Source organism: Tamandua tetradactyla, chromosome 4 (assembly GCF_023851605.1).
Source record: "Tamandua tetradactyla isolate mTamTet1 chromosome 4, mTamTet1.pri, whole genome shotgun sequence".
Taxonomy (NCBI): Eukaryota; Metazoa; Chordata; class Mammalia; order Pilosa; family Myrmecophagidae; genus Tamandua; species Tamandua tetradactyla.
Genome location: NC_135330.1, coordinates 113,301,043 through 113,328,544, shown reverse-complemented (window position 1 = coordinate 113,328,544; position 27,502 = coordinate 113,301,043). Strand labels below are relative to the sequence as shown.

The window sequence follows — 27,502 nt, the reverse complement described above, 5'->3', positions numbered from 1 at the left end:
GGCTCTTGGGCCACCCCGGGAGCTGTGCGGCCTTCTCTCCACCTCCTGCGAGGCTGCCGGCCCCTGCCATACAGGAGCCAGGGTAGGTGGAGCCGCGGAGCCGCCGCCGCCGGGTAAGTGCCTCGAACCCGGCCGGGCCGGGCCGCGCCGCGCCTGCTTCGGGTCGCCCCTCCTCCGGCCCGCCCCACCCCCCTCCCACAGCTCCCGGGATCAGGGGTGCTCGCGGGACTCACCGCCCTGCAGCGGGGGGCGCTCCCGCGCTGCACGCGGAGGCCCGGGGGGCTGCGAGCGTCGCGGGGTCGCGCGCTCCGGGAAGGGCCCCACTCCCCGGGATGTCGCTTTCGGTCAGGCCTGCCTGTGCAGGCGCGCGTTCTCGCCTGTCCTCGAGGATGGGAATGGAGTGATTGCTATTAAAATGTCATTTCGTGCCGGTAGCTGGGCGTGGGCGCCCTTGCTCGGCCCCGCGTGTTTCTCTTGCCCCCGCCTCGCTTCCCAGTCTCTGGGTCGTTTAAAGCGTGCAGCCTGAGCACCGGCCAGCTTCCCACGCCGGGAGAGGAGACTTGTGGAACACGCGTGGTTGGCTCACATTTGCAAGGACGGGCCGAAAGGAAGTTAATGTAGGTCTGGCTTTTAAGGCCTTTCTAGTTCTAAGTGGTTTCATGTAAAGCAGATGAAGTTGCAATGTCGGCGTTATTGTTCCTGCGCAAGCAGAGCAGAAGCGGTGCCTCCTGCAGAACTGCCACTCACGCTCAAGGGTTGGGAAAAGTTGAAAGGCGCAGATTCTGCGCTTGACTTTGCAGCTGCCAAGCTTCGTGACAGTGGGACGCGGTTAATTCACGTAAAATGAGGGCGTTGATCTACGTAGGATTTGTAAGATGCCTTCAAAATCCCACAATTTATAAGTCTGTGATGAGCCAAAATTTTTTGTTCTGTGTCTTTAAAGTGAATTAGGAAAGAGGAAAACTCCATGAAAGGGCCGTTCTCCGGGGAACAAGGATTTAGAAGAGCGCAAAAGTTTGACGACGTGGTTACTGTTTAAGATGGCCATGTAAAGGGTAAAATCGAAGGAGTTAGCCAGCATTAATAATATAAGGGAAGCTTTCAGAAGTCCAGCAGCAAGTGTAATATTTAATTACCTCCTTCTGCTTCTGTGCAAAGGAGTTAAGGAGAAAATAAATGCTAAGTAACCGGATTAGAGAAGTTGTAGTGGAGAGGGCATGTAATTTAACACATCCCTTAAGTAAAGGGAGACTCCTTGGGATTTTTCAATATGATAGATATTTCCATTCAGAAGATTTTGCTTGTGTGTTGTGTTTTGTTTTAAATAGAAAGTTTTGTATTTTCCTGCAGGATAACCCTGCATTTATTCTGAATGTGCAGAATTCTTCACCCTACCACCCGCCAGTATTTTTAGCAGCATTTGGAAGAGGAGGTTTCTGTTTAGAGGAATGACCCTGTGTTCCTTCAGAGAGACGTTGGTTTGAATACCATAGCTGTGTGACTTTGGGAAAATCACTTTGCTTCTCTGGGGCTGCGTTTACTCAGAAAAGTGGATAACAATAGGGATTTCAAAAAGGTGTGAGGATTAAATAAAATCCCCAATGTGGGAAATTTACAACAGTGCTTGGTATCAGGCATTCAGTAAGTGACAGCGGTCATTGGTGTCCTGTTCACAGGACAGTCAAGAGAGGTGGCCATTGGGCGTGGCCTAATGGGAGATCCTAGGGAGAGGGGATAGCCCCTTCTATGTCTGCCACTTGGCTTCTGGAATTGCTGTGATCCTTTCCCTGGTTCTGCTCAAACACTGTTTAGCTCTGAGGACACTGACATCAGTCTCCCTGACTGTTGGCCTGGGTGCAGCCAAATCCACTTTAGTGCCCGTAAGAGTTGGAATTTTTTTTTTAATTGTGCTAGGAAGTTAAGGTATGTCTGTGGAGAATTCCTCCAAAGATTGCTCAAACACACAGACATGGTTTTGTTTACTGAACACAGATTTTAGCACAATTTGACCAAAGCCCTGTCCCAGAGATTCTGGACAGTGCAGTTTACTAGCACGTGGTCTTAGATAGAATCTTTGGATGTTTAATCAGCTACTGAGGCCCTTTGGCTCTTACCTTTAAGTCAAGTGATCCTTTCTTTTACTTGGCAAATATTAACTGGGAGAAGGCCCAGTTACTCTTAACTGTTTAGGGGATCGAGTGCTAGCATTCGGAAAGGAAAAGAAACCAAATGTATCACCTGCTTATGCGTAACTTTTAAATATTGTAGTTGAGTAGTGAAAGTACTTTCTTAACAGTCTAACCTGGAATGCTGATATAGAAGTGGCCACTAATTTGTGGAAGATAAGTTTATTCTGACAATATATGTGAATTGAGGACTAAAGGTATGGGATCCCAAACCATGAAGAGGCACTTTCACGATTTTTATTTTTTAAAATAAATAAATATTACAGGTATTTTGTTAGAGACATAGGTTTACAGAAAGTCAGAAAATACAAAGTTCCCATATAACCCCAGTCCCTACCCCGCTCTGTTATTAATGCCTTGCTTGTGTTAGTGTGGTACTTTTGCTACGTTGTTGGAGGAATATTATTATAATTAACCTATTAACTATAGCCCATAGTTTACATTGGGGTTGACCATTTATGTTGTACAATCTTAAGGTTTTTTTAAAAAAATTATTCTATTTATATGCAACCTAAAATTTCCCATTTTTACCACATTCAAATATACAATTCTGTGCTCTTAATTACATTCACTATGTGCCACCATCACCACCATCCATTATCAAAGCTTTTCCATCACCCCAACAGAAACTCTGTACCTATTAAACATTATCTCCCCCCTCCCTATCCCCATTCTGGCCACAGGTAGCCTATATTCTAGTTTCTGGCTATGAATTTGCATATTCTAGTTATTTCGTATCAGTGAGATCATAGAATATTTGCCCTTTTGTGTCTGGCTTATTTCACACAATATAATGTCCTCAAAGTTCATCCATGTTGTCAGATGCGTCAGGACTTCATTTCTTCTTACTGCTGAATAATATTCCATTGTATGTATATACACATTTTGTTTATCTGTTCATGTACTGATGATACTTGGGTTGCTTCCACCTTTGGCAGTTGTGAGTAATGCCGCTATAAACATCAGTGTGCAAATATCTGTTCAAGTCCCTGCTTTCGAGTCTTGGGTATATATACTTAGTTGCAGGATGGCAGGACACATGGTAATTCTACAGTTAGTTTTCTGAGTAACCACCAAACTGTCTACCACAGCAGCTGCGCCGTTTTACATTCCCATCAGCAATGAATGTTCCTATTTCTCCACAGCCGCTTCCAATGCTTGTTGTTTTCTGATTTGTTGATAGTAGTCATTCTAGTGAATTTAAAATTCTTATCTCGTGGTTTTGATTTGCATTTCCCTAATGACTAATAATGTTGAATATCTTTTCATGTGCTTTTTGGCCATTTATATATCTTCGTTGGAGAAATGTCTTTTCAAGTCTTTTGCCCATTTTTCTGTTGTTGTTGTTATTGAGCTGTTTGTCTTTTTATTGTTGAGTTGTAGGACTTCTTCATATCTTCTAGATATTAAACCTAATTGAATGTGTGGTTTCTACATATTTTCTTCTTCTTTTTTTTTTTTAACATGGGCAGGCACCGGGAATTGAACCCAGGTCCTCTGGCATGGCAGGCAAGCATTCTTGCCTGCTGAGCCACCATGGCCCGCCCTCTACGTATTTTCTTGCACTCCATAGGTTCTTTTTGCTTTCATGATGATGTCCCATTTCTCTGTTTTTTTCATTTGTTGCTCATGCTTTTGTTGTAAAGTCTAAGAAACCATTGCCTAACACGAGGTCCTGAAGATGCCTCTGTTCTAGTTTGCTAGCTGCCGGAATGCAATATACCAGGGATGGAATGGCTTTTAAAAGGGGAATTTAATAAGTTGCTAGTTTACAGTTCTAAGGCCGAAAAAATGTTCCAATTAAAGCAAGTCTATAGAAATGTCCAATCAAAGGCATCCAGGGAACGATACCTTGGTTCAAGAAAGCTGATAAAGTTCAGGGTTTCTCTCTCAAGTGAGAGGGGCACATTGTGAACACAGTCAGAGTTTCTCTCTCATCTGGAAAGGCACATGGTGAACACGGTCAGGGTTTCTCTTCCATCTGGAAGGGCACATGGCGAACATGGTATCATCTGCTACCTTCCTCTCCTGACTTCCTGTTTCATGATGCTCCCCAGGAGACGTTTTCCTTCTTCATCACCAAAGGTCACTGGCTGGTGGACTCTGCTTCTTGTGGCTGTGTTGTTCTGCTCTCTCAGAATCCCTCATTCTCCAAAATGTTTCCTCTTTTATAGGATTCCAGTAAACCAATCAAGACCCACCCAAATGGGTGGAGACATGTTGTCACTTAATCCAGCTAAACAGCCACTCTTGATTGAGTCACATCTGTAGGGAGATGATTTAATTGCAATTTCAAACATACAGTACTGAATAGGGATTAGAAGAAACGGTTGCCTTTGCAAAATGGAATTAGGATTAAAACATGGCTTTTTTAGGGTACGTATATCCTTTCCAACCAGCACATGCCCTTTTTCATGATGAGGAAATTCCTTGTATTCCTAATTTTTGAGTGTTTTTATCAAAAAGTGATGCTTGGTTTTATGAGATGCCTTTTCTTTGTCAGTTGAGATTATCATGATTTTTTCCCCTTCATTCTATTAATGTGGTATATTACATTAATTGATTTTATATGTTGAAACACCCTTGCATACATGGGATAAATTCTACTTGACCATGTTGTATAATTCTTTTAAGGTGCTGTTGGATTCAGTTTGTTAGTATTCTTTTGAGGACTTTTGCATCTATTCTCATAAGGGATATTGGCTGTACTCTTATCTTCTTGTAATATCTTTATTTTACTTTAGTAATAGGGTGATGTTGGCTTCATAGAATGGAGCTAAGGAGTGTTTCCTCTTCAATTTTTAGGATGAGTTTGGATGTGGTGTTGGTTTTTTTCTTCTTGGAGTGTTTGGTAAAATTCACAGGTGAAGTGATCTGGTCCTGGACTTTTCTTCGTGGGGTGGTTTTTGATGACTGATTCAGTCTTTTTATTTGTGATTGTTATTGTTGAGAACTTCTCTTTCTTCTTGAATCAAGGTAGGTAGTTTGTGTATTTCTAGGGATTTGTCCATTTCTTCTAGATATGCTAACATACAGTTGTTCATAATATCCTTTTATAATCCTTTTCCTTTCTGTGGGTCAACAGTAATGTTCCCCATTTCATTTCTGAATTTAGTTATTTGTGTTCTCCCTTTTCTTTGTCTGTTTAGGTAAAGGTTGTCGAGTTTATTGATCTTTTCAGAAGCACCAACTTTTGATATTGTTGATTCTCGCTATTGTTTTTTTTTAATTCTCTATTTCATTGATCTCCACTCTAATCTTTATTTCCTTCCTTCTACTCATTTTGAGTGTAATTTGCTTATCTTTTTCTAGCTCTCCAGTTGGGAGGTTGGGTCTCTGATATGGGATTTTTCCTCTTTTTAATGTAAGCATTTAGAACTATAAATTTCCCTCTCAGCACCGTCTTTGCTGCATCCAGAAGTTGTAATATATTGTGTTTTTTATTTTCATTTGTTTCAAAATATTTCCTAATTTCTCTTGTAATTTCTTCTTTGGCCCATTAGTTTAAGGGTGTGTTGTTTAATTTCCACACTTTGTGAATTTTTCAGTTTTCCCTCTGTTGTTGTTTGTATTAGTTAGGGTCCTTTAGAGAAACAGAATCAACAGGAAATATTCATTAATATAAAATTTATAAAAGTGTCTCACATAACCATGGGAACGTAGAGTCCAAAATCTGTAGGGCAGGCTGTGAAGCTGACAATTCCAATGGAGGGTCTGGACGAACTCCTCAGGTGAGGCTTGCCGGCTGAAGCAGGAAGAGAACCTGTCTCTTCTGAATCCTCCTTAAAAAGGCTTCTGGTGATTAGATTAAGCATCATTCATTGCAGAAGACACGCCCCTTGGCTGATTACAAATGGAATCAGCTGTGGATGTCGGTGTCTTGATCATGGTTTAATTCTATGAAATGTCCTCATAGCAAAAGACAGGCCAACACTTGCCCAGACAGACAAACAGGTACTATCCCACCTGGCCAAGTTGACACATGAACCTGACCATAACACTGTTTCTACCTTAATTCCATTGTGTTTGGACAGATGCATTGTACGAATCAATATTTTTAAATTTATTGAGACTTGTGTTATGATCTAATATATAGGTCTATCCTGAAGAATGACCCGTGTGCCCTAGAGGAGAATGTATATTCTGCTGCTGTGGGTGAAATCTTCTGTATATGTTTGTTAGGTCTAGTTGATTTGTAGTATTGTTCAAGTCTTCTATTTTCTTATTGGACTTTTGTCTAGATGTTCTATTCATTATTGAAAAGGCTGTATTGAAGTCGCCTCTAAATGTAGAACCATCTATTTCTTCAAATCCTTCAATATTTGCTTCATATATTTTGGGGCTCTGCTGTTAGGTGCATGTGTATTTATAATTGTTACATCTTATTGAATTGACTCATTTATCAGTATATGGTAACATTTTTTTATCTCTTAATAGTTTTTTTGCCTAAAGTCTGTTTTCTCTATTATTAATATAGCTATCACAGCTCTCTTTTAATTATTTGCATGATATATATTTTTTTCCACCCTTTCACTTTCAACCTACTTGTGTCTTCTGAATTTAAGATGAGTCTTTTGTGAACAGCATTTCATTAATTCTGTCAATCTCTGCCTTTTGACTGGAGAGTTTAATCCATTTACGTTTAAAGTAACGACTGATGATGTAGGACTTATGCCATTTTGCTATTTGGTCTTTGCAAATCTTACACCTTTTTTATTTATCCTCAATTTCTGTTAGTCCCTGCTTTCATATGTATTTGATTTTTTTATTGTACCATTTTGGTTCCCTTCTTATTTCTTTCTGTCTATATTTTTCACATACTTTGTGATTACCATGGGGCTTAAATTTAACATCCTAAATCTATAACAATCATGTTTGATACCAACTTAACTTCAGTAGCACATATGTACAGTGTTTTTATACCTCTCTGTCCCTCCACCTTTTTGTTGTACTTTTTACAAATTATATCTTCATACATTGTGTGTCCAAAACCATACCAAAGCCTAAAATACTTTTCAGTCTTTGTAAATTGGCTGGAGTCCAGTAAGTTAACCTGTGAGACCACTTAAGTCATAGGTCCATATGATCTTTAAAAATGTTTTGCATTGTTTTTTTAATTAAAAAGTCACTTATAGTTTCATTTCCCATAATTTTTCACTGAGATCCTGAAGGCTATCTTTTATATGTATTTGTGTATGTTTCTAATATACATTATAAGAAAAAATCACTACTAAATAAGATGAATAAAAAGAAGAATTGGGGGTGCAAGGGTAGTTCAGTGTTGGAATTCTCGCCTGCCATGCAGGAGGCGTGGGTTCAATTCCCGGCCCATGCACTTCCCAACAAACAAACAAAAGCAAACAGACAAACAGAAAATTCAACAAATGATGCAGCAATAATGGGATACACACATGGAAAAAGAATGAAATATGATCCTGGCTATACAGCATACAAAAAAAAAAAAAAAAAAAAGAAAGAAAACAAATCAACTATAATGGCATCCAGAATTAACTACTTAAAATGGGAATTTGAATGGTAGTGCAGGATTCTGGTGCATGAATTGGCCAGTGTTAGCCACTGATTCCCAGGCAAACACTGAGATACTTAGCTGAGACCAGGAGATTCTCATTCAGAGGGTGCAGCTCTGTGCCTATACTTTTTCAAGAAGCTCTGCTACCAGTTTACAAAGAATTCTGTCTTCCAGCACAGATGCTAGCTACCTGTATAGTATCGCACCCCCAAAATAAGAATCATGAGCACCATTTTTGTATCCTATGTGTTGCAAAAAAAAATTATTGCTGTTTAGGCTCACTACCTACCATCTAAATATTGTATTTTTGGTCTTGAGATTTTTCTCTTTAATAAACACATTTTGATTGTTTATAAGATGCATCTTATGAGCAATACCATTCTGATGCCACTTAATATTTCCTCCTTAATTAAAACTAGTAGATCTTAATTCGTTGCAACCCGCTGGTGAGTTCTCTGTTTTAAAAAACGTGGATCATCTCCTTTAGTGCAGCCTCAGGTTGTAGCAGAAAGAACATTACACTTGTAGTTGGAACACTTGAGGCTGGAGGCCCAGTTGTGCCCCATGGGCTCTGTGGCCTTGGGCAAGGGCCTTGCTGAGGCTGGGAAGCCTAGTCTGTTTGTGGAAATGGCAATTTCTGGCCTCCTACCTCAAACTTGTTGGCGGGGAATATAGTGCAGTCGTTTATACAGAGCACTTGTAATGGTAAATCATAGTACCTACAGATGCTGCTGTTATGTAGTTACTGGTTTTGCTTTTTAACTTGCCACCCGCAAAATCCAAGCGTGGGTTGGGGAAGGTACTACTGTGCAGTAAATAAATTATTGCACTGGTTATGAATGTGTTCTTGCAAATTATAACTTACTGTGTTAATTATTAGTTATAAATTTAGTAAGGCTGAGGTTTAGTTGAGTAGAGGTGTTATTATATGTTTTCAAGGATGATGGGGAGATAAGAGGATTTTTTTTTGCATGTGTATATGGAGAGGAGCTTGTTCTTCAGTACTGACTCCATAAAATGATCATCTAGAGTGGGCCATGGTGGCTGGCTCAGTGGCAGAGTTCTCGCCTGCTGTGCCGGAGACCCAGGTTTGATTCCTGGTGCCTGCCCATGCAAAAAAAAAACCAGAAGGTCATCTTCAAAGACCGTGTTTGGGGAGCTTTCTACCACATTTATTTGTAACCACTTTGATATTTGGTAAATATCTATAAACAAGGCATAGCTAATGGTAGCTTTATTCCATGTCATCTTTGGGGCCTTGTATTTCCTTTTAGCTTAAGGGAGTTCCTTGGCCACTAAGTTTTGAGAACTTAGTGGCTTGTATAGACCTCTCCTGGGAAACGTGTCCTTGTGAAATTCCTGCACACGTGCACAATCAAAGCATGGGGCATAGCGCTTGCCAGTAAGGACCGTCATAAATCAGAAAGCTCACCTTAAATCAACAGTAGTTTCCGCTGATAGTACATACACAAAAGGGACTTGATTTGTGCGATTAATTTTATTTATTTATTTTAATAATTGTTTAAGAACAATTCTTCTGTTCATGGCCACAAGGCCAACGTTTAGCAACCTGAATCACCTGCCATCAGAGAACATCTCACGAACGTGGACCTGGGCTGGGGCAGGTGTGTGGGTATGTCATAGTCAGCGAGGCCTGTTAAGAGAAACAGGGGTGGGGGGCAGTGTTTGCTGAATGTCCTTTTTGGTGCTAGCTTTAAAAATATATAATATTTAACCCGCACCACAGATGTCATTTAGCTCGGGGAGTAATGGGTTGCATTGGCTGCTGTGCTGATGATGCTGATGAATGAAAAAGCTGAGGCAGACGGGGACTTCCCTAGGAAGGAAGTAGCTTATTCCACCTAGAATCTGCCTCTGTCCTTTACATCAAGACTGCCTCTCAGGGAGGAATCTGAGTAAGAGAAGAGAGCTGAGAACTAGAGATACATTGTGGTGACTCTTAAGTACTTGGTTTACCTTTGACACTGGTTGGCAGCCTTTTCCAAGGGGGTATAAAGTCTGTCCTCCAGGACCAACTAAATTATTGAGTGAACAAAATATTTTTAAGATAAAATATCTTTATACTCAGGAAATAGACTCACCGTCCCACACTGATAGTTACACATGTATCACTGTATCCCCACATTGGATAACTTCTTAAGGCCTGTGAAAATTAAGACAGTTGAAAAAGTGAGTGTGTGTGTATTTATGAGAGAAAGAGAGAGATTTCCTTACTACATATGGGACAGCAGTTCCCACCTTATCAGCGCAAGGATTTCCTTTTTTATTTTTTTTTCTCTGCGAGATTAGTAATTGCTGATTTGGGATTGAGGAGGTAAGGGTGCTTTGCCTTGTGAAGCCGAGACGCCCTTTGGGAATTGTTGCCAGGTGGAGGAGTGGGGGGCTGTGGTTTCCTGGGGGGACTGATGCTGCGGGTCTCCCCCCCGATAGCACCTGACAGCAGTCTCCCGATGAAACAGGAGGAAAGAGCTTAGAGAAGGACGACCTGTGCCAGAAGTTAACAACTTTGAAACATTTTATCTTGTGCCCAGGAAAACCCCTCTTGGAGGCTATGCTTCCCTGAATCAGAAGAGAAAGGGTGCTGGTGAGAATGTCGGCCCTCAACTGGAAGCCGTTTGTGTACGGGGGACTGGCCTCCATCACGGCCGAATGCGGTAAGTGGCCTGGGTACCGGTGTGGCTTTAGCACATGTTTTTTTGTTGTTGATGCAATTTTTTTGATATATGTTCACATACCCTGTAATCATCCAAAGTGTACAATCAGTAGTTCACAGTGTCATTATATACCTGTACATTCATCATTATAATGATTTTTGAACATTTTTCTTATTCCAAAGAAAAATAAAATAAAAATAATGAAAGAACACCCAAAACATCCCATCCCTCCGATTATTTATCTATTTAATTGTTTTTATTTTCTTATTCATCTGGATAATTTTCTTATCCATATACTGGATAAAGGAAGTGCCAGTCACAAGTTTTTCACAGTCATGCCATAAAAGCTATATAATTATACAGTCGTGTTTAGGAATCAAGGCTCCTGGAATACAGTTCAACAGTTTCAGGTACTTCCCTTTAGCTACTCTGAAACACCATAAATGGAAAAGATATATCTATATACTATATAGCAATAAACTTCAGAATGACCTCTTAACTCTCTCCACTACTGAAACTTTATTTTGTTTCCTCTCCCCCCTTTGATTAAGAAGGCTTTCTCAGGTCCATGATGCCAGGGCCAGGGTCATCGCTGGGAGTCCTCTCCCATGTTGCTAGGGAGATTTACACCCCTGGGAGTCAAGCCTCACATAGTGGGGAGGACAGTGAGTTCACCTTCAGAGTTGGCTTAGAGAGAGAGAGAGACCACATCTGAGCAACAAAAGAGGTTCCCTGGGGGTGACTCTTAAGAATAATTCTGAATAGCCTAGTGTCTCCTTTGCAGGAGTAAGTTTCATAAGGGCAGGCCCCAAGATAAGGGCGCATCAACTTGGCAATCCCTAATGCTTGCAAGAATGTTGGGAATTCCCCAGAGGTGAAAGCTTAATATTTCCACCTTTTTCACCTGAGTGGTTTTGCCTACTGCATGTCGCAGTGTTTAAATGTAAGGTTACTATATGGTATTTGGTATCAGTGTAGTCATGCACAGATTGGGAGGTTATTAAACAGTAATCTCAGAGTTCAAAATAATTTTCCTCTCTCAGTACACTTTTAAGACTAGGAAGTCATTTTGGCTACTCACTAGAAGTTTTAGGGTTTAGAGTCTAGTGGGGAGAAAGTTGAATCAGTTGACCAAACACATACATGTATGGATCATTTCTGGGTTGTATATGCCCTCATTTCCCTTGTCTGATTCCCCGCTTTGCCACAGTTAAAACATTTACCAATTAAAGAGGCTTTGAGACGCTTGGGTCACGTTAGATTGACTGTAATTCTTAAGAAATACTTTCTGATTGTGAACATTATATCTGTTCTATTTATGACTTCCTCTTTGTTGGTTCCACATCAGAACCTGATTATTGATTCTTCTCTTGACTCACTCATTCAATAAATATTGATTGAGCAGTTGCTGAGTAGCAGGTGCCGTGTTGTAAACTAGATTTTCTTCCAGGGCCCAGTGGCTGCTGCCTTATGACAGGCTGGAGAGGCTGACCCTGGGGAATCCACAGGAACCTGGCTGGGGTTGGCCACACATGGTTTTCCTTGCTGGGGGGCTTCCCAGTGACACAAGGACTCAAGTTTAGGGTCTAGGAAAAGGTTTTAGGTCTTTGGGTGGACTGTCTGTTAGGCACCATGTTATGGCATTATTATGTTTAATTTTAGAATATAAAATCAGTCCATCCTAAGTGAGAAACACATGAGAATCATTGTATTAGTTAGGGTTCTCTAGAGAAACAGAATCAACAGAGAACACTTGCAAATATAAAATTTATAAAAGTGTCTCACATGACCGCAGGAATGCAGAGTCCAAAATCTGCAGTGCAAGCTGTGTAGCCGATGATTCCGATGGAGGGTCTGGATGAACTCCACAGGAGAGGCTTGCCAGCCAAAGCAGGAATAGAGCCTGTCTCTTCTGAATCCTCCTTAAAAGAATTCCAGTGAATAGATTAAGCATCACTCAATGCAAAGAATTCTCCCCTTTGGCTGATTACAAATGGAATCAGCTGTGGATGCAGTTGATGTGCTCATGATCTAATTCTATGAAATGTCCTCATTGCAATAGACAGGCCAGCACTTGCCCAACCAGACAAACAGGTACCACAAGTTGGCCAAGTTGACACGTGAACCTGACCATGACACATGACTTTTCTAGGGGGCATATATCCTTTCAAACCAGCACAATCACTGAGCCAATGAACTATTTTACTTCTTACTTCTTGCCCCCAATTTTTGCCTCCACTTATGTAAGTAGGAATAACTTGTTTTTTAAAGGATTTTCCTGTTTATGTAAATCACCTCATTGTCAATACTTTCTATAGCAATGTAACCTTCCCTCAGATTCTATGTAGAATAAGGAAGGGCATAAATAAAGAAAGGAAAGCATACTTATGCAGTTTATTTTTTGGTTTTGTTAATCTTTGGGTCCCTAAAAACAATTTAAAAGTAGAGAAAAGATTGCAAAGTGTCTGCCATTTCTGAATTCTGTTTCGTAGTTTATCTTATCATCTGAATGTTTCCTCAGTAATACATCACTATCTGTCCTTTATTTTGTGGAACTTCTTTTTATTAAGCAACACATTTCTTTCTTTAAAATTTACAGGCACATTTCCAATTGATTTAACCAAGACTCGTCTTCAGATTCAAGGCCAAGCAAATGATGCAAGGTTCAGAGAAATCCGATACCGAGGCATGTTGCATGCATTAGTGCGGATTGGTAGAGAAGAAGGGCTGAGAGCATTGTATTCGGGGTGAGTAGGTCTTTGCATGCTATTTTAGTTTGCTAATGCTGCTGGAATGCACTATAATAGAAATGGGTTGGCTTTTTAAAAGTTCTTTCTTAAGTTACAAGTTTACAGTTCTAAAACCTTAAAAAACGTCCAGACTAAGGCATCCAGAGAAAGATACCTTCATTCCAAAGAAAGGATCAGATGGTGTCTGGGTTTCCACTGTCACATGGGATATCTGCTGACCTTTGTTCTTAGTTCTGTTGCTTTCAGCTTCTGATTCCAGTGTTTTCCTCTCTAAGCGTCTCTGGGCCTTCCCTTAGCTTCTCCAGGGCAAAACTCTGGGCTCTGGCTTGCTTAGCATCTCATGGGGAGACACACAGTAACGTCTGCTGGGCTCTGCATCTCCAAACGTCCTTGTCTAGGTGTCTGCTCTCTCTGTCAGCCTTCCAGACATCTCCAGATGTCTGCATCTCTATTGGCTCTTGGCTTGCTCCGAAATGTTTCCCTATAAGGACTCTGGTAAACTTTAAATGGGTGGAGCCACATCTCCAGCTAGTCAGAAGGTCATGCCCATAACTGGGTGGGTCACATCTCCATGGAAATAATCTAAGCAAAAGATCCCACTCTTCAATATTGAATTAGCATTAAAAAGCATGGCTTTTCTCTGGTACGTAACAGTTTCAAATCAACACACAAACTTAGAATTCCCTAGGACTATATAAAGAAAATGATAAAAGAGAGCAGTTAGCATTCTAGATCTTTCACTTTTAATTTCAGCTTTATTTTCTAAATAGTGAAATTCTTGGCCAACCTACATTTTTATTACATTCAGTAACAGAAAATAATAGAAAAATTGCATTTGTTTTAAAACACCTCATAATTCCGTTTTTCCACTCTGTGAATATAGCCCTTTCCCTATAACATTTGGACTTAGTAAGGTTTTTGCCATAATGAAAATGATGCAGTAGCCTCCATGGCTGAGGGTTGCAGCGAACTACACTTCTTTGATTCAGCATTTAATGAACAGTGTAGAATAGGCACCAGATGGGAGATATGCCTGTATGCATTAGAGGTCCTGCAGGGCAGCAGAAATCACTCCGGCAGTTTAAATAAATGAAGAGCAACATGGGAAGAAATTGCAGATGTTCTGGGCATGCTTGACTGAAGCCAGGTTTCACCAGGTGCTTTGTATTGAGGAAGGAAAGCTCTTTGCAGTTAATGTGGATGGGCAGTTACTCTGTTTGCACAGAGAGTAACTATGAGGGGCTCATGGCTCACTTACAGAACCAATTTGCACAAACTTAACTGAACCCAGTGGATCTTTTTTGGCTTTTGACCTTAAGGACACTGAGTTGGGTTTGATTGTGGGGGGCAGGTGCATGGTGGTGTCTCTGCGTGGGGGTCTTCTCAAGGGTTTGAAGTGAGTGTGAATTTTTTTACTCCCTCTGCACCGGTTTGGCAGAATTGCCCCTGCCATGCTACGCCAGGCCTCCTACGGCACCATCAAGATCGGCACGTATCAGAGCTTGAAGCGATTGTTCGTGGACCGGCTGGAAGGTGAGCTTTCTGCAACTCGCAGACAGAAAGTGGATTGTTGTGCTTTTGCTTCAGGTGGTTATTTATTTATTTGTTTTATTGACAAACGAAAACAACATGCAAACACAAACATTCTTAGCATACAAAACATTCCATACATGGGGTACAGTCAGTGGATCCCAGTATCACCTATCACACAGTAGTATGTTCATCACCGTGATCATTTTTTAGACCATTTGCATCACTCCAGAAAAAAAAGAAAATCCTCATACATACCATACCCCTTACCCCTTCCTCTCGTTGACCACTAGTATTTGTATCTTCCCAAATACATTTTAACCTTTGTTCCCCCTATTTTTTTTCTATACCCCTTATCACTCCCTTTCATTAATCACTAATATTCCTATCTACTAAATTTATTTTAACATTTGTTCTTTACTCATCTGTCAATATTCAGGAGGGTTTTTGGATCCGATTTTTTTTTCAGCTTGTTTGAGACTTTGCTACTATTGGAAGAACTTGGGGTATAAAATCTGAATGGCTTGTGCTTAAAGGAAGTTGGTTAGTTATCAGCCGGATTTAGGGAACCTGAGGGGAGTAGAAATTAAGAGGCATGATCTCTGTAACCATTTTAGTTAGTTGTCCTACATCTCCAAAATGCCTAGAGTGTTCTATCCAATTTACAGATTTCTAAAATCATATGAATTATCACCTGTTTTCCAGAAGGAGTGAATGTTTCTTAGAATTAAGAATTGTTGGGTCTTTGAGTTTTTCAAAATATTTTTACTAAGAAATCTTTACACACACACAGTCCATACATGGTGTACAATCAGTGGCTCACAATGCCATCACATAGTTGTGTATTCATCACCAGGATCATTTTTTAGAACATTTGCATCACACCAGAAAAAGAAATAACAGGAAAACGGAAAAAAACTCATACATCCCTTACCCTTTACTCCTCCCTCTCATTGACCCCTAGTATTTCAATCTACTCACTTTATTTTGCCCTTAGCCCCCATTATGTATTTATTTGTTATCCTTTTTTTATTCATCTGTCCAAACCTTAGATAAGTGGAGCATCAGACACAGGGTTTTCACAATCACACAGTCACATTGTAAAAGCTCTGTATTTATGCAGTTGTCTTCAAGAATCAAGGCTACTGGAACACAGCTCAGTTTCAGGTACTTCCCTTCAAACACACCATAAGCTAAAGAGGGATATCTATATAATACATATGAATAACCTCCAGGAAAATCTCTCTACTCTATTTGAAGTCTATCAGCCATTGAAACTTTGTCTCTTCTCTCTCTTCCCCATTTTGGTCAAGAAGGTTTTCTCAATCCCATAAAACCAGGTCCCAGCTCATCCCGGGAGTTCTGTCCTATGTTGCCAGGGAGATTTACACCCCTGGGAGTCATGTCACATGTAGCGTGGGAGGGCAGAGTTCACCTGCCATGTGACTTTGTTTTAATCCATAGGACTTTTTCTCCCTTTTTATTATGGCACAAGTGCCAGTCATTATTAGGAAAGAATGATGAAAAGGAGGAGCTAAGATGTTTTGGAAGCGGTTGTTTAATTTGCAATATATATGATGTGCTTTAAAACTTCCCCCATTTCAACTCTGTGTTTTATATATTTTGTGCACAATATTTCTATAAACCTACAATTTCTCTAACAACAACAAGAAATATTTATTAAAAAAACAAAAACTTTTCCTGCCAAAGGAATCTCCCAGTTATATCACAGGCCTGTTTCGTTTTTATTTTCCCAGTGGATATACTACATCTTAATTATGATGATCTGAATTAACACACAAAAGTGAATTGGTAGATGGTAACTAACTCACTTTGCTTGATGATTCGTGCTGCTTATTATATATCAAGGAATTTGGCTAAGCAGGATCCCTTTTGTCGACAAAATTTCTAATCCTTTTGAAATTACTTGATTCTGTCATCTTAAGGTGAAGAGGCATGTCGATTTGACTTCAAGAGAAGGTCTGTTTATCTCAAAGAGTTTGGATAACGATGTGCCTTTGTTTACAGATGAAACCCTACTGATAAATGTCATCTGTGGAATTCTCTCTGGAGTCATCTCTTCAGCTATTGCCAATCCAACTGATGTTTTGAAAGTAAGGAGCTCCTACCTATGTCTCATAGGCACATTCCACAGTTTCTTTTTGAGAACAATATTTAGATAATGAAAAATCTGTTACCACAACCTACACTGGGTAGTATGTTAATGTGTTCGTACTCTAAGTGCCTGAAGATTTTAACTTTAAAATATCCGGTAGGTGGATTTCCCACTGATACAGGCAAGCTCCAAATTAGAGCTCAATTTGCAGGTGAGGTTTTGGTAATTATTTAAGCAGAAAATGACGTTTTAGGCCTGGGCACCTTTGAATTTCTTTTTCCATTAGAAATCTCTCTTCCTTTATTGGCTCATTAACAGGAGAAGGACTGAAAAAAAATTGAAACAAATAAAACATTTTTTAAATAAAAGGGTGAGCTTCAGGCTTTACACAAGTCTAGGGTGAACACGACTGACTATTTCTGGACACATTTTCTTATCTGTTAATTTTATTTCAGGGACTCTAATGGAAATATTTGCTTACTACAATCAGATATAATGCCTCTGGGGGCTTTATTGGGAATCCTATGGTTCCAGCATCCTTAAGTCCTCTCTGGAATAAGGCAAGGAAAAAACTAATTTAATGAAATAAAAATTAGGTATACGTTACTTTTTTAACCCTCAGCGTATTCCTTTCTCTCTTTACTTCTCCTTTTGGTATGTTTTGTTTTTTCTTCATTATTTAATAAGCATTCACCACGCATCTATTTTGTACCAGTTGTGGAGTAGATGCTTGCAGTACAAAAATGCATAAGACAGGGACATGCCGTCAGCAAGCTTCCAATTTAATAGGGGATCCTTAGATGCCTGAAAATTGTATGCAGCGTGACAAGTACGCTGCAGTTACACGTGTGCTACGGTGAAAGGGCAGTGTGTATGGGAAAAAAAAACAGGCCACCATTTTGTCATAATTTTACCCTCTGTTTGCATATGAGAGAACTACAGAAAACTCTCGACGCTCCTATTAATCTCTTAAATAAATCTCAGGGCTTAGGGAAAGGTAATTCCTGTATCTTGAGTTCTTCCATCGTTGACATGGCAGTGTCTGTTCCCTCTAGAAAGTCAGAGGTAGGTATGCTTTTGCTCCCTAAACAAAAATAAGATGCCGGCTTTTTAGTGAGAAATCCTTTTTCATTCTTAAAAATACAAAGCGTTCCATCAAACATTGTTTTTCTGCTGGAGTCTTAGTCACGGGGACGGGATGGCCGTTGTGAAGTTCTCTGGTGAGTTTAAGTGTAACTGTGCTGGGGCATCACGCAGCCAGCCCCTGGCCACCTCGTCCGCATGCCTTGTTGCTCCTGGTTGGAAATAGTAGTGGCACAGAGAAACTCATTTAAGTACCACACTTGCACATGTTTAATGCTGTCAAGTACACCAGATACAGTTATTCAATTATAGGAAATGTTTAGAATCATTTCGTCTCTTTCCTACTTAGTAACCTATAGGGAGATACACACTTTTTCTTCCTTCTTGGAAGACTTTTTTGTTCTTTTTTTTTTTTTGCATGGGCAGGCACTGGAAATCAAACCCAGGTCTCTGGCATGGCAGGCGAGAACTCTGCCTGCTGAGCCACTGTGGCCTGCCCTATATTCATTTCTTTTTGACGTTGATAAGGCAGTACTTGCAGCCAGATGCTTTTTGGGGATTCCACACTTCCTAAGAACTCATCTTTATAGGCTTTTAATCTGCTGAGGATGTTTTAAACTGGCACCATAGTTACATTTGCAATACATTTTTTTTTTTTTTTTGGTAATGGTTGTTAAGCAAAAGATTGAATGGTTTTCGGAGGTGCCTGTTTTGTGAGAAAACTGCTAGTTTCCTTCTCATGCCGGTGTTGAAAATCTTCCCTAGATCCGGATGCAGGCACAAAATAGCAACATCCAGGGAGGAATGATGGGTAACTTCATCAACATTTACCAGCAGGAGGGAACAAGAGGGCTGTGGAAGGTAAGCCGGAAACACAGGCCCGCCTGCCTTATTTTGTTCTTACCTTTCTTCCTCTTTCGACATTATTTTTCCCAGTTCCCTCAGTTTATCTCAATGCAGATAGCATGTGGGAGTGGCGGGAAGGGAAGAGTGACACATTCTGCCCTTGAAGATACCTTCTTCCCTGATTTCCTTATCTGTAAAATGGAAATGCAAGGGCTGTACATCCTGATGGAAGTATATTTTGGATAATTGGTACAGAAGAAATTCTGTGAAAGATGAGGGTTTTTAAGAAATGTGTGGGTTGGTTTTGTTTTGCTTTTGCCCTGTTTTTTTTTTGGCATGGGCGGGCTTGGGGATGTTTTGTTTTTATTGTATGGCAAAAGTTTCTAGGTTACAGTTCCACTGAGTATTTTGATCTCTGGTTTCAGGCTGTGTTAATCAGCAGGGGCTGGTATGGAGTGCTCCTTTCTGTATCCTAGGGACTCATATGTCAGCTCATAGACATGACACAAATGCCTCTTGGTACAATCAGTCCCCTCCGGATAAGTTTAAGGATTCCAGAGGCCCTGAGAGGTGACTTGTGTTGGCCAAGGTCTGCGCAAGGTCATCAACTGGTGCGAGAATTAGAATTAGACTTTGGAATGTCTGGCTTGTGGCCCTGTGTCTCTTGCACTGTGTCACCTACACTTCTCTCTACCAGCAGGGAAACAAAACAAAAAGTTGGTGGATTTGAACCTTTGGAAATTTGCAAGGGGCTTGTTCTATGGAGACCTAGTGTGACTAAATCTCTAACTTGCTTTTGTGACCGTTTCTACCCAGGGGGTGTCCTTGACTGCCCAGAGGGCTGCCATCGTGGTTGGGGTAGAGCTGCCTGTCTATGACATCACTAAGAAGCATCTCATCCTCTCTGGCCTGATGGGAGACACGGTTTATACCCACTTCCTGTATGTTTATTACTTTTAAAAATTAATATTTTAGGGATGCATGAGGTTTTTTGGTTTTTGGTTTTTTTTTTTTTTTAACATGGGCAGGCGCTGGGAATCGAACCTGGGTCTCTGGCATGGCAGGTGAAAACTGTGCCTGCTAAGCCACTGCCCGGGATGCATGAGTTTTTAGTGGGAATTTAGTCCAAGTTTATAGACATTTTAAAGGAAGTTTGTTATGAAAGTATTATATCCTCATATTTGAAAAATTGCAGTGTGAAAGTGTACCAGGGAAGAGTAGAAGTCCTTAACCCTTCACAAAATTAACCTTAACAGTTGGCTATGTATCTTCTGGGCATCTTCTATGCATATACAAAGATTATATAAAAGTATACTATGTGGGGGGTGCAAGGGTAGTTCAGTAGTAGAATTCTTGCCAGCCATGTGGGAGACCTGGGTTTGGTTCCCAGTCCATGCACTTCCCAAACAAACAAACAAACAAAACCAACCCAACAAAAATTCAACAAATGGTGCTGCTATAAGAGGATACTCACATGGAAAAAGAATGAAATGTGACCCTGCCATACAGCATACAAAAAAAAAGTATACTATGTATGTATGCTTTATTACACAAATAAGATCATGCTTTCCATTCTCTTGCTGGCCTTTTAAAATTTAATATACTGCAAACATTTTTCCACATCACTCCATGCAGATCTTCTTTGTGTATTTTATTTTATTTTTATTTTTTATTTTTTGTATGCTGTATAGCAGAGGTCACATTTCATTCTTTTTCCATGTGAGTACCCTGTTTGTTGAGTTTTTGTTTGTTTGGTTTTGTTTGCTTATTTGCTTTTTTGGGGGGTGGGGGTGGGGGGCAGTGCATGGGCTAGGAATTAAACCTGGGTCTCCTGCATGGCAGGTGAGAATTCTATCACTGAACTACCCCTTTGTACCCCCTGTTCATTTTTTTTTTTTTTTTTTTGCATGGGCTGGTGGTACCGGGAATTGAACCCCGGTCTCTGGCATTTATTTATTTATTTATTTATTTAAAATTTATTTATTATTTATTAAAAATAATATTATTTATAAATAATATTATTTTTAATAAATAATTTTTTAAATTAACAAATGAAATAAAAATTAGCATAGATAATCAGTAATTCACAGTATCATCACTTAGTTGCATATTCATCATTTCTTAGAACATTTGCATCCATTCAGAAAAAGAAATAAAAAGACAATAGAAAAAGAAGTAAAATGAAAATAGAAAGAAAAGAAAAAAATTATACCTACCATACCCCTTGCCCCTCACTTTCACTGATCACTAGCATTTCAAACTAAATTTATTTTAACATTTGTTCCCCCATTATTTATTTTTATTCCATATGTTCTCCTCATCTGTTGACAAGGTAGATAAAAGGAGCATCAGACACAAGGTTTTCACAATCACACAGTCACATTGTGAAAGCTATATCATTATTCAATCCTCCTCAAGAAACATGGCTACTGGAACACAGCTCTACATTTTCAGGCAGTTCCCTCCAGCCTCTCCCTTACATCTTGAATAACAAGGTGATATCTACTCAGTGTGTAAGAATAACCTCCAGGATAACCTCTCAACTCTGTTTGGGATCTCTCAGCCATTGACACTTTGTCTCATTTCACTCTTCCCCCTTTTGGTCAAGAAGGTTTTCTCAATCCCTTGATGCTGAGTCTCAGCTCACTCTAGGATCATTTATTTTTAATAGCTACAGATCATCACGTTGTATGGCTATATCACAGTTTATTTAACCCTGAGGGCAGTTTTGCCCTCCAGGGGATATTTGACAATGTCGGGAAACCATTGTAATTGTCACAACCACCGGGTCTGCTGCTGGCATCAGAGAGCAGAGGCCAGGGATGTTACTGGACATCCTACAGCACACAGGACAGTCCCCGACCGAGACGTATCCAGGATAAAGTGTTCGTAGTCCTGAGGTCAGGGAAGCCTGTTCTGAGATAATCGCTACCAAGTGTGGCCTGTGGGACATAGTCTTGCGAGATTGCAAGTGTCCTAGAACTTAAGACCCCTGCTAGGCATTTCATTGAGTAATTTTTTTCCCTGGTCTCTAAGTACAACATGGTTATCATGTGGCTCGAATGCCTCTGTTGTCTACCATATAGGTAAATAGATGGAATAGCTCCTCCATGGAAGCTGTCCGTTCCAGGTTTCTATGATTCTTTGACCTTCTGGACTCCCCTGAGGCATTCCTGCTTGTGGCTGGAATTTATAGGTAGTCAGGTTGGTGCTGGTGTGGGCGGATTCCGTGCCGCTCTCCGAGGCTGGCCTGTCTCCTCTCGCCACATGGCATGTTAGCACAGCCAGGCAGGAGCTTACATCTTGCCTTCGATAGTGGACATTGTACTCTCGTGGTGTCCTCTCCATAGCTCAAGCTTCACCTGTGGTCTGGCGGGAGCTCTGGCCTCAAACCCTGTGGACGTGGTGAGAACACGGATGATGAACCAGAGAGTCCTTCCAGGTGGCGGGTGCCCTGGCTACGCAGGTACCCTGGAGTGTTTGTTACAGGTGAGAAGAAATGTCCATCTTGGCAGCAGAATGAATTCCATTCATAGTCCATTAGTATCCCAGGCACCTTCCAAAGGGCTAATGGCCGTAACGACTTAAGAGTACAGGCTTTGATCTGTCACTTACATTTGTCTGACTTTGGACAAGTGACTTATTTTCCCTCTACCTCAGTTTCCCTGTAAGTGAAATGAGGGACAATGATAGCACTTACATCATAGGGTTATCGTAAAGAGAACCTAGAGAGTGGTTAGGGCAGAGCCTGGAATGTAAAAAGCCTTCGATAGTTTGCTATTCCTGCTAATAATAAGAGATGCTGTTATAAAATGAGCAGACTTACTTTATAAAATGAGCAGACTTACTTGATCTCCAGTGTTCCTAGTGGGCTCCGTTAATCAATAAACCACCACCACCACCAGAAGGAAGACCAGTGATGCTCTCTAAAGCCCTGAGATGTACAATCCACACAAAATTCTTGTCACCCTGGGGTTGACTTGCATAAATACAAGATCTAAGTGAAAGTTCATTTTCCTTCTACTTCCACTTTGCTGTGATGGCTGAGAAAATAGACCCTGTAATCATAGAACCACTGTCTCCTTCCAAAAGGACTCTTTCCTGTTGAGTCAAACCAGAATGAATATCCTTCATTCACATCTCTCTCAAAGGAATGCATCCATCTTACCGTAATTCTCGGTTTCAGTAGTGGGGCCCACTGTTCAGGAATGGGTGAGAGCCTGTGACCCTCTGCCCACGAGATTGCCCGCAGCCCAAGGTTAGGGACCACTTTTGTGGTTCCCCTTAGAGGCAAGAGACCTGTCGCATCTTACACTGCAGGTATTTGTTTAATGAAGCAGAGATGCCTACCATTTTCTTTTGTTCAACAGTTTTATGCAACAATGCTCTAAATGATAATATGCCACGGTTGCTTCCATCCTGTTTATAAACCTAAATGGCATGGAAGCAAAAGACCCTAGTTGGAGTCAAATCTAATTTCTTATGAATTTGCTGCTGTTTGCTTGCTTTGTGGGGGGTTGCTTGGCCTGGAGCCTAGTCTTCCGCTTATGCAAAAGACTTAAAATTTAACAAAGAAACAGAGGGCAGTGATTTTTCAGACAGTGCTTCCAAACAGGATTTTAATTAAAAAAAAAAAATAGATTAGTCCAGCCCCTAATTTTTAACACATTTGATGTAATTATAAAATTGGAAGTTAATATATTTTTTTCTTCTAACAGACATGGAAGAATGAAGGATTTTTTGCTCTGTATAAAGGGTTTTGGCCAAATTGGTTGAGACTTGGTCCTTGGAATATCATCGTATCCTTTTCTGTTGCAATAGATTTTTTTTTTTTTAAACATAAACATAAGGGAATTTATTGGTTCAGGTAATGATGAGTATTACAACTTCAACTCAGTTTTATTAGGGCTCTGTTTTAGTTTGCAAGCTGTTGGAATGTGACATACCAGAACTGGAATGGCTTTTAAAAAGGAGAATTTAGTAAGTTACAAGTTTACAGTTTTAAGGAAGTGAAAGTGTCCAAACTAAGGCACCAACAAAAGGTGACCTTCACTCAAGAAAGACGAATGGGTGAGGAACCCCTCTGTCAGCTGGGAAATCACGTGGCTGTTATTTGCTGGTCCCATTGCTCCTGGGCTCTGTTTCTTTCAGCCTCTGTTCCTGTGGGGTTCCTCACTTTGCTTTTCTAGGGCTAGTTTTCATCTCTTGGCTTCCCTGGGCTCTCTCCAGGTTCTGGCTTGCTTAACATCTCATGGCGATGTCTGCTGGGCTTCAAGCATCTCCAAATATCTGAGTCTCTGTTCTCTGAAGCAGCTGTTCTCCAAGCGTCTACATCTGCTCTTTCTATGGGCTCTGAGGCTTCTGTTGTTTCTGGCTTTCTCTAAAATGTTTCTCGTTTAAAGGAATCCAGTAAAGTAATCAAGACCCATCTGGAATAGGTGGGGTCAGATCTCTAATCAAAATGTCATACCCACAGTTCGGTGTGTCACATCTCTCTATCAATAATCTAATCAAACTTTCCAACCTACATTGTTGAATCATGATTAAAATAAATGGCTGCCTCCACAAGATTGAATCGTGGCTTTTCTGGGGTACCTAATACTTTCAAACCGGCACAGGCTCCAATTCCTTTTTTTTTTGGTATTTTTATTGAGAAATCTTCATGCACATACAGTCCATACATAATGTATAATCAGTGGCTCACAGTATCATCACATAGTTGTGTATGCATCATGATGATCATTTTTAGAACATTTGCATCACTCCAGAAAAAGAAATAAAAAGAAAAAAAACAACCGTGCATCTCATATCCTATCCCTCCTTCTCACTGACCGCTAGTATTTCCATTTACCCAGTTTTTTACCCTTTATCCTCCCCCTATTATTTATTTTTTGCTCTTATTTTTTTATTCTTCTGTCCATACCCTGGATAAAAGGAGCATCAGACACAAGGTTTTCACAGTCACAGGGTCACATTTAAAAGCTATATCGTTATACAATCATCTTCAAGAATCAAGGCTACTGGAACATGGCTCCACAGTTTCAGGTACTTCCCTTGAGGCATTCCAGTATACCATAAACTAAAAAGGGATATCTATATGATGTGTAAAAATAACCTCCAAAGTAACCTCTCGACTCTGTTTGAAATCTCTCAGTCACTGAATCTTTATTTTGTCTCATTTCTCTCTTCCCCCTTTTGGTCAAGAAGGCTTTCTCAGTCCCATGATGCCAGGTCCCAGCTCATCCTAGGAGTTCTGTTGCAACAGATTTTTTTTTTTTTCAAGAATAACTAAAATAATATTGTTTTCATAAACTGTCATGTTATTAGTTATAATTTATAGGTAAGTTTTATGCTTTTGAGTTTCTGATTCTAAGGAATGGCTGTTGAATTGCCCTTTTTAGGAAATATAAAGTCTGTGTGTTAGATACTGTGATTGTTGATTTTTTAAATAATGGAGTTATTGAAAAGTAATGATATCAGTGCAACTTATCTCATTTTTACTTTTTTAGTGTTTAAGATTTTTTTTAAGTTTTTAGTATTTACTATTTCAGATTGATTTCCTGTCCCCAGCCACCTCTGGGGAAGGATGTGTTTGGCAACACTGTTGGAGAAAACTGATTTAGGAGAGTACTTAGGATAAACTGGAATTCGCTCTGGAATTATTTAGTGGCTCAGCACTACTAGTTCCTCTGTGCCAACAAGGGAGGCAGGAAAGGAGTGGCGGTTTGTTGGATAAGGAAGAGCAGAATTGTGAAGGAGGGAATGTTGGTTTTCACCGTCCCCTTGCTTCATCTGCTTTTCCTTCCCAAGGAAGGTCTGCCCACTGAAAACCCTGCAGAAGGTAGAGCTTCCCCAGATTCTCCCTCATAGAAAACTACTGTTCCATAAAATCGTCCCTCCGCAGCAGTATCACAAAAGCTAATCGCGGTGGATGTCATCATAGAAGAGGCTCTTGGAGCTGATGCTGGATGATTTATATATCTCAGCCGTGATCATTCTGGTCCGAGCTGACCTTGCAAAGGCTGATGGGGAGATCTCTCGGGGTAGTTAACCATAGAGCACGTCTGTTCGTGGGCGTGCTCCGTGCATCTGTTTTTATGTGTTGGAGTTGTTCAGATGGCATTTCTTGGTCACCCTTAACGGATAACCACAGTTCTTTGTGACCTATGAGCAGCTGAAGAAGTTGGATCTGTGACAAGTGGCAGGCTGTACGAGACATGTCTCTGAAAACGCTCCCTTCTGAATCGGCAAAGCTTCCTGTGTTTCTCATCGCTTTTCACTGCTTGGCTCCTCGCGATGCTGAGGCGTGAGCCACAGGCGAAGACTAGGTGAGCTCAGATCGTTGTGTTGGCATCAGACGCTCTTCACCGAGTGTTTAATGGTGTCAACTGCAACAACCAAACATGAGCCCTTCCTGTTGAAGTGCCCTTGGACAGCAAAGATAAAGATGACATATGAAATGCTCATTTCTTGCTAAGGAAAATTGGCAACCAACTCGGGACTGTCTCTTCAGGGGAGAGGAGCTCTTGGTGCAACTGAGCTCATAGCCGAGACTCCGACTGCCTGGAAGAAGCCCCTGGAAACTGTTGAGTGACACGTCACGAGGGAAACACTGTTTCTGGTCGCCCAGGGTGGGGGCTTCTTGGTGGCTGAAGAAATGTCACACGTGGAACCTGAACTTCCCAACCCCGGGTATAAATAGTGCAGGAAATAGATCCCTGGAATATTGCACTGCTTTTGATTTTCTATTTTGGCAGGATCTTTCACTTACACTAAGTGACTTGTGAGCCGTTGAAGACTTGACTTTCGTGAGGAATTGTTACAAAGTATGAAGATCTAAATTCAGTGTGGTGGAACGTGTGGACTTGGGTGTGGACCGTCTCTGTCGGTGGGAGATGTTTTCAGGCAGGTTGGGTTCTCTCTTAGGTAACGTTAGTAATTTACTTTATGATTTTTGGCGCTTTTATTAGCCTTTCTTGTTCCTATTTCCCAGTCTGTAAAACGGGGATGAGAACGTCTAGTGGTGGTCAGATGAAGGAAATAGTAGCTGCCACGACCCTCTCTATAAGATGTGTGTAGCCACTGGTCTTGTAGGATCACTGTGTTTACATCCTTCTGCCATGTAGCCGGATTTCCCTCCGCAATCTAGATACAGAAGACAGTATTTTTATGGGGTTCTCTCTGTAATCACGAGCACAGCCCTTTATTAAAGGCCTTGTTGAAGCAAGCACCCAGCCGAAGTTTTTAATACGTTCTGCTTTTCAAAATGTTGCTCGGAATTGAAGCGTTGATTTTTCCAGCTTTTCCAATTTCACTTTAGTTTGTGTCCTGTTTGTTAAAACATTTCCTGTCTTGGACTTCCCAGTGAGTTGGGATGAGAAATAACTCGATTGAAAATGCTTATGTTTCTTTGGCATCTGTTTGTGGAGTTTCTGATAACGGCTGTGTGGTATCTTCATTTATTCTTTGCTTCTGAACATAATGAAGAGAAATCTCTCCCTCTCTTTTCTTGTCTTTATCCTTTTCTTCTCAAAATTACAGGTGACTCAGAGCCCCAGAACTTTATACCTGTAGAAGACAGTATAGGATGGGGGACAGATATGCTTGGGGGTCTCCAGTCCTTCCCTCTGAGAATTAACAGTAACTACATCTTACCTGGGCTCAGGGCAAGCACTGCCACAAGCAGCCCCCTTGCCTGCCTGCCCTTGAGGATCCTGACCCACTGAGGCAGGATAGAAGGAACGCAGAGTTCTCTCAGGCTCAGGCCATTTTACTCACCTTTGACC

At 40.7% G+C, this 27,502-nt stretch overlaps 1 protein-coding gene across 2 annotated transcripts; it reads left to right on the top strand.

Annotated features, from left to right (window-relative positions):
* On the top strand, window positions 1-27,502 carry SLC25A30 (solute carrier family 25 member 30). 2 transcript variants are annotated; one of them, XM_077158280.1, is made up of 10 exons: window positions 1-113; window positions 10,269-10,391; window positions 12,991-13,138; window positions 14,580-14,674; window positions 16,700-16,785; window positions 18,636-18,731; window positions 19,533-19,657; window positions 22,067-22,205; window positions 23,435-23,515; window positions 25,870-27,502. In XM_077158280.1, exons 2-10 carry the CDS (start codon window positions 10,328-10,330, stop codon window positions 25,909-25,911), a joined length of 876 nt encoding a protein of 291 aa, XP_077014395.1. In that variant the 5' UTR covers window positions 1-113; window positions 10,269-10,327; the 3' UTR covers window positions 25,912-27,502. The 2 variants fall into 2 exon arrangements, with proteins under 2 accessions (XP_077014395.1, XP_077014396.1); XM_077158281.1 differs by lacking the exon at window positions 1-113 and adding an exon at window positions 431-617.

Bases quoted from the DNA above. Each gene is read 5' to 3' on its own strand.
- SLC25A30 (XM_077158280.1), top strand. From the start codon at position 10,328: ATGTCGGCCCTCAACTGGAAGCCGTTTGTGTACGGGGGACTGGCCTCC. The intron at 18,732-19,532 runs GTAAGCCGGAAA...GTTTCTACCCAG, and splicing joins GAACAAGAGGGCTGTGGAAG to GGGGTGTCCTTGACTGCCCA. The intron at 23,516-25,869 runs GTATCCTTTTCT...GGATAACCACAG, and splicing joins TTGGTCCTTGGAATATCATC to TTCTTTGTGACCTATGAGCA.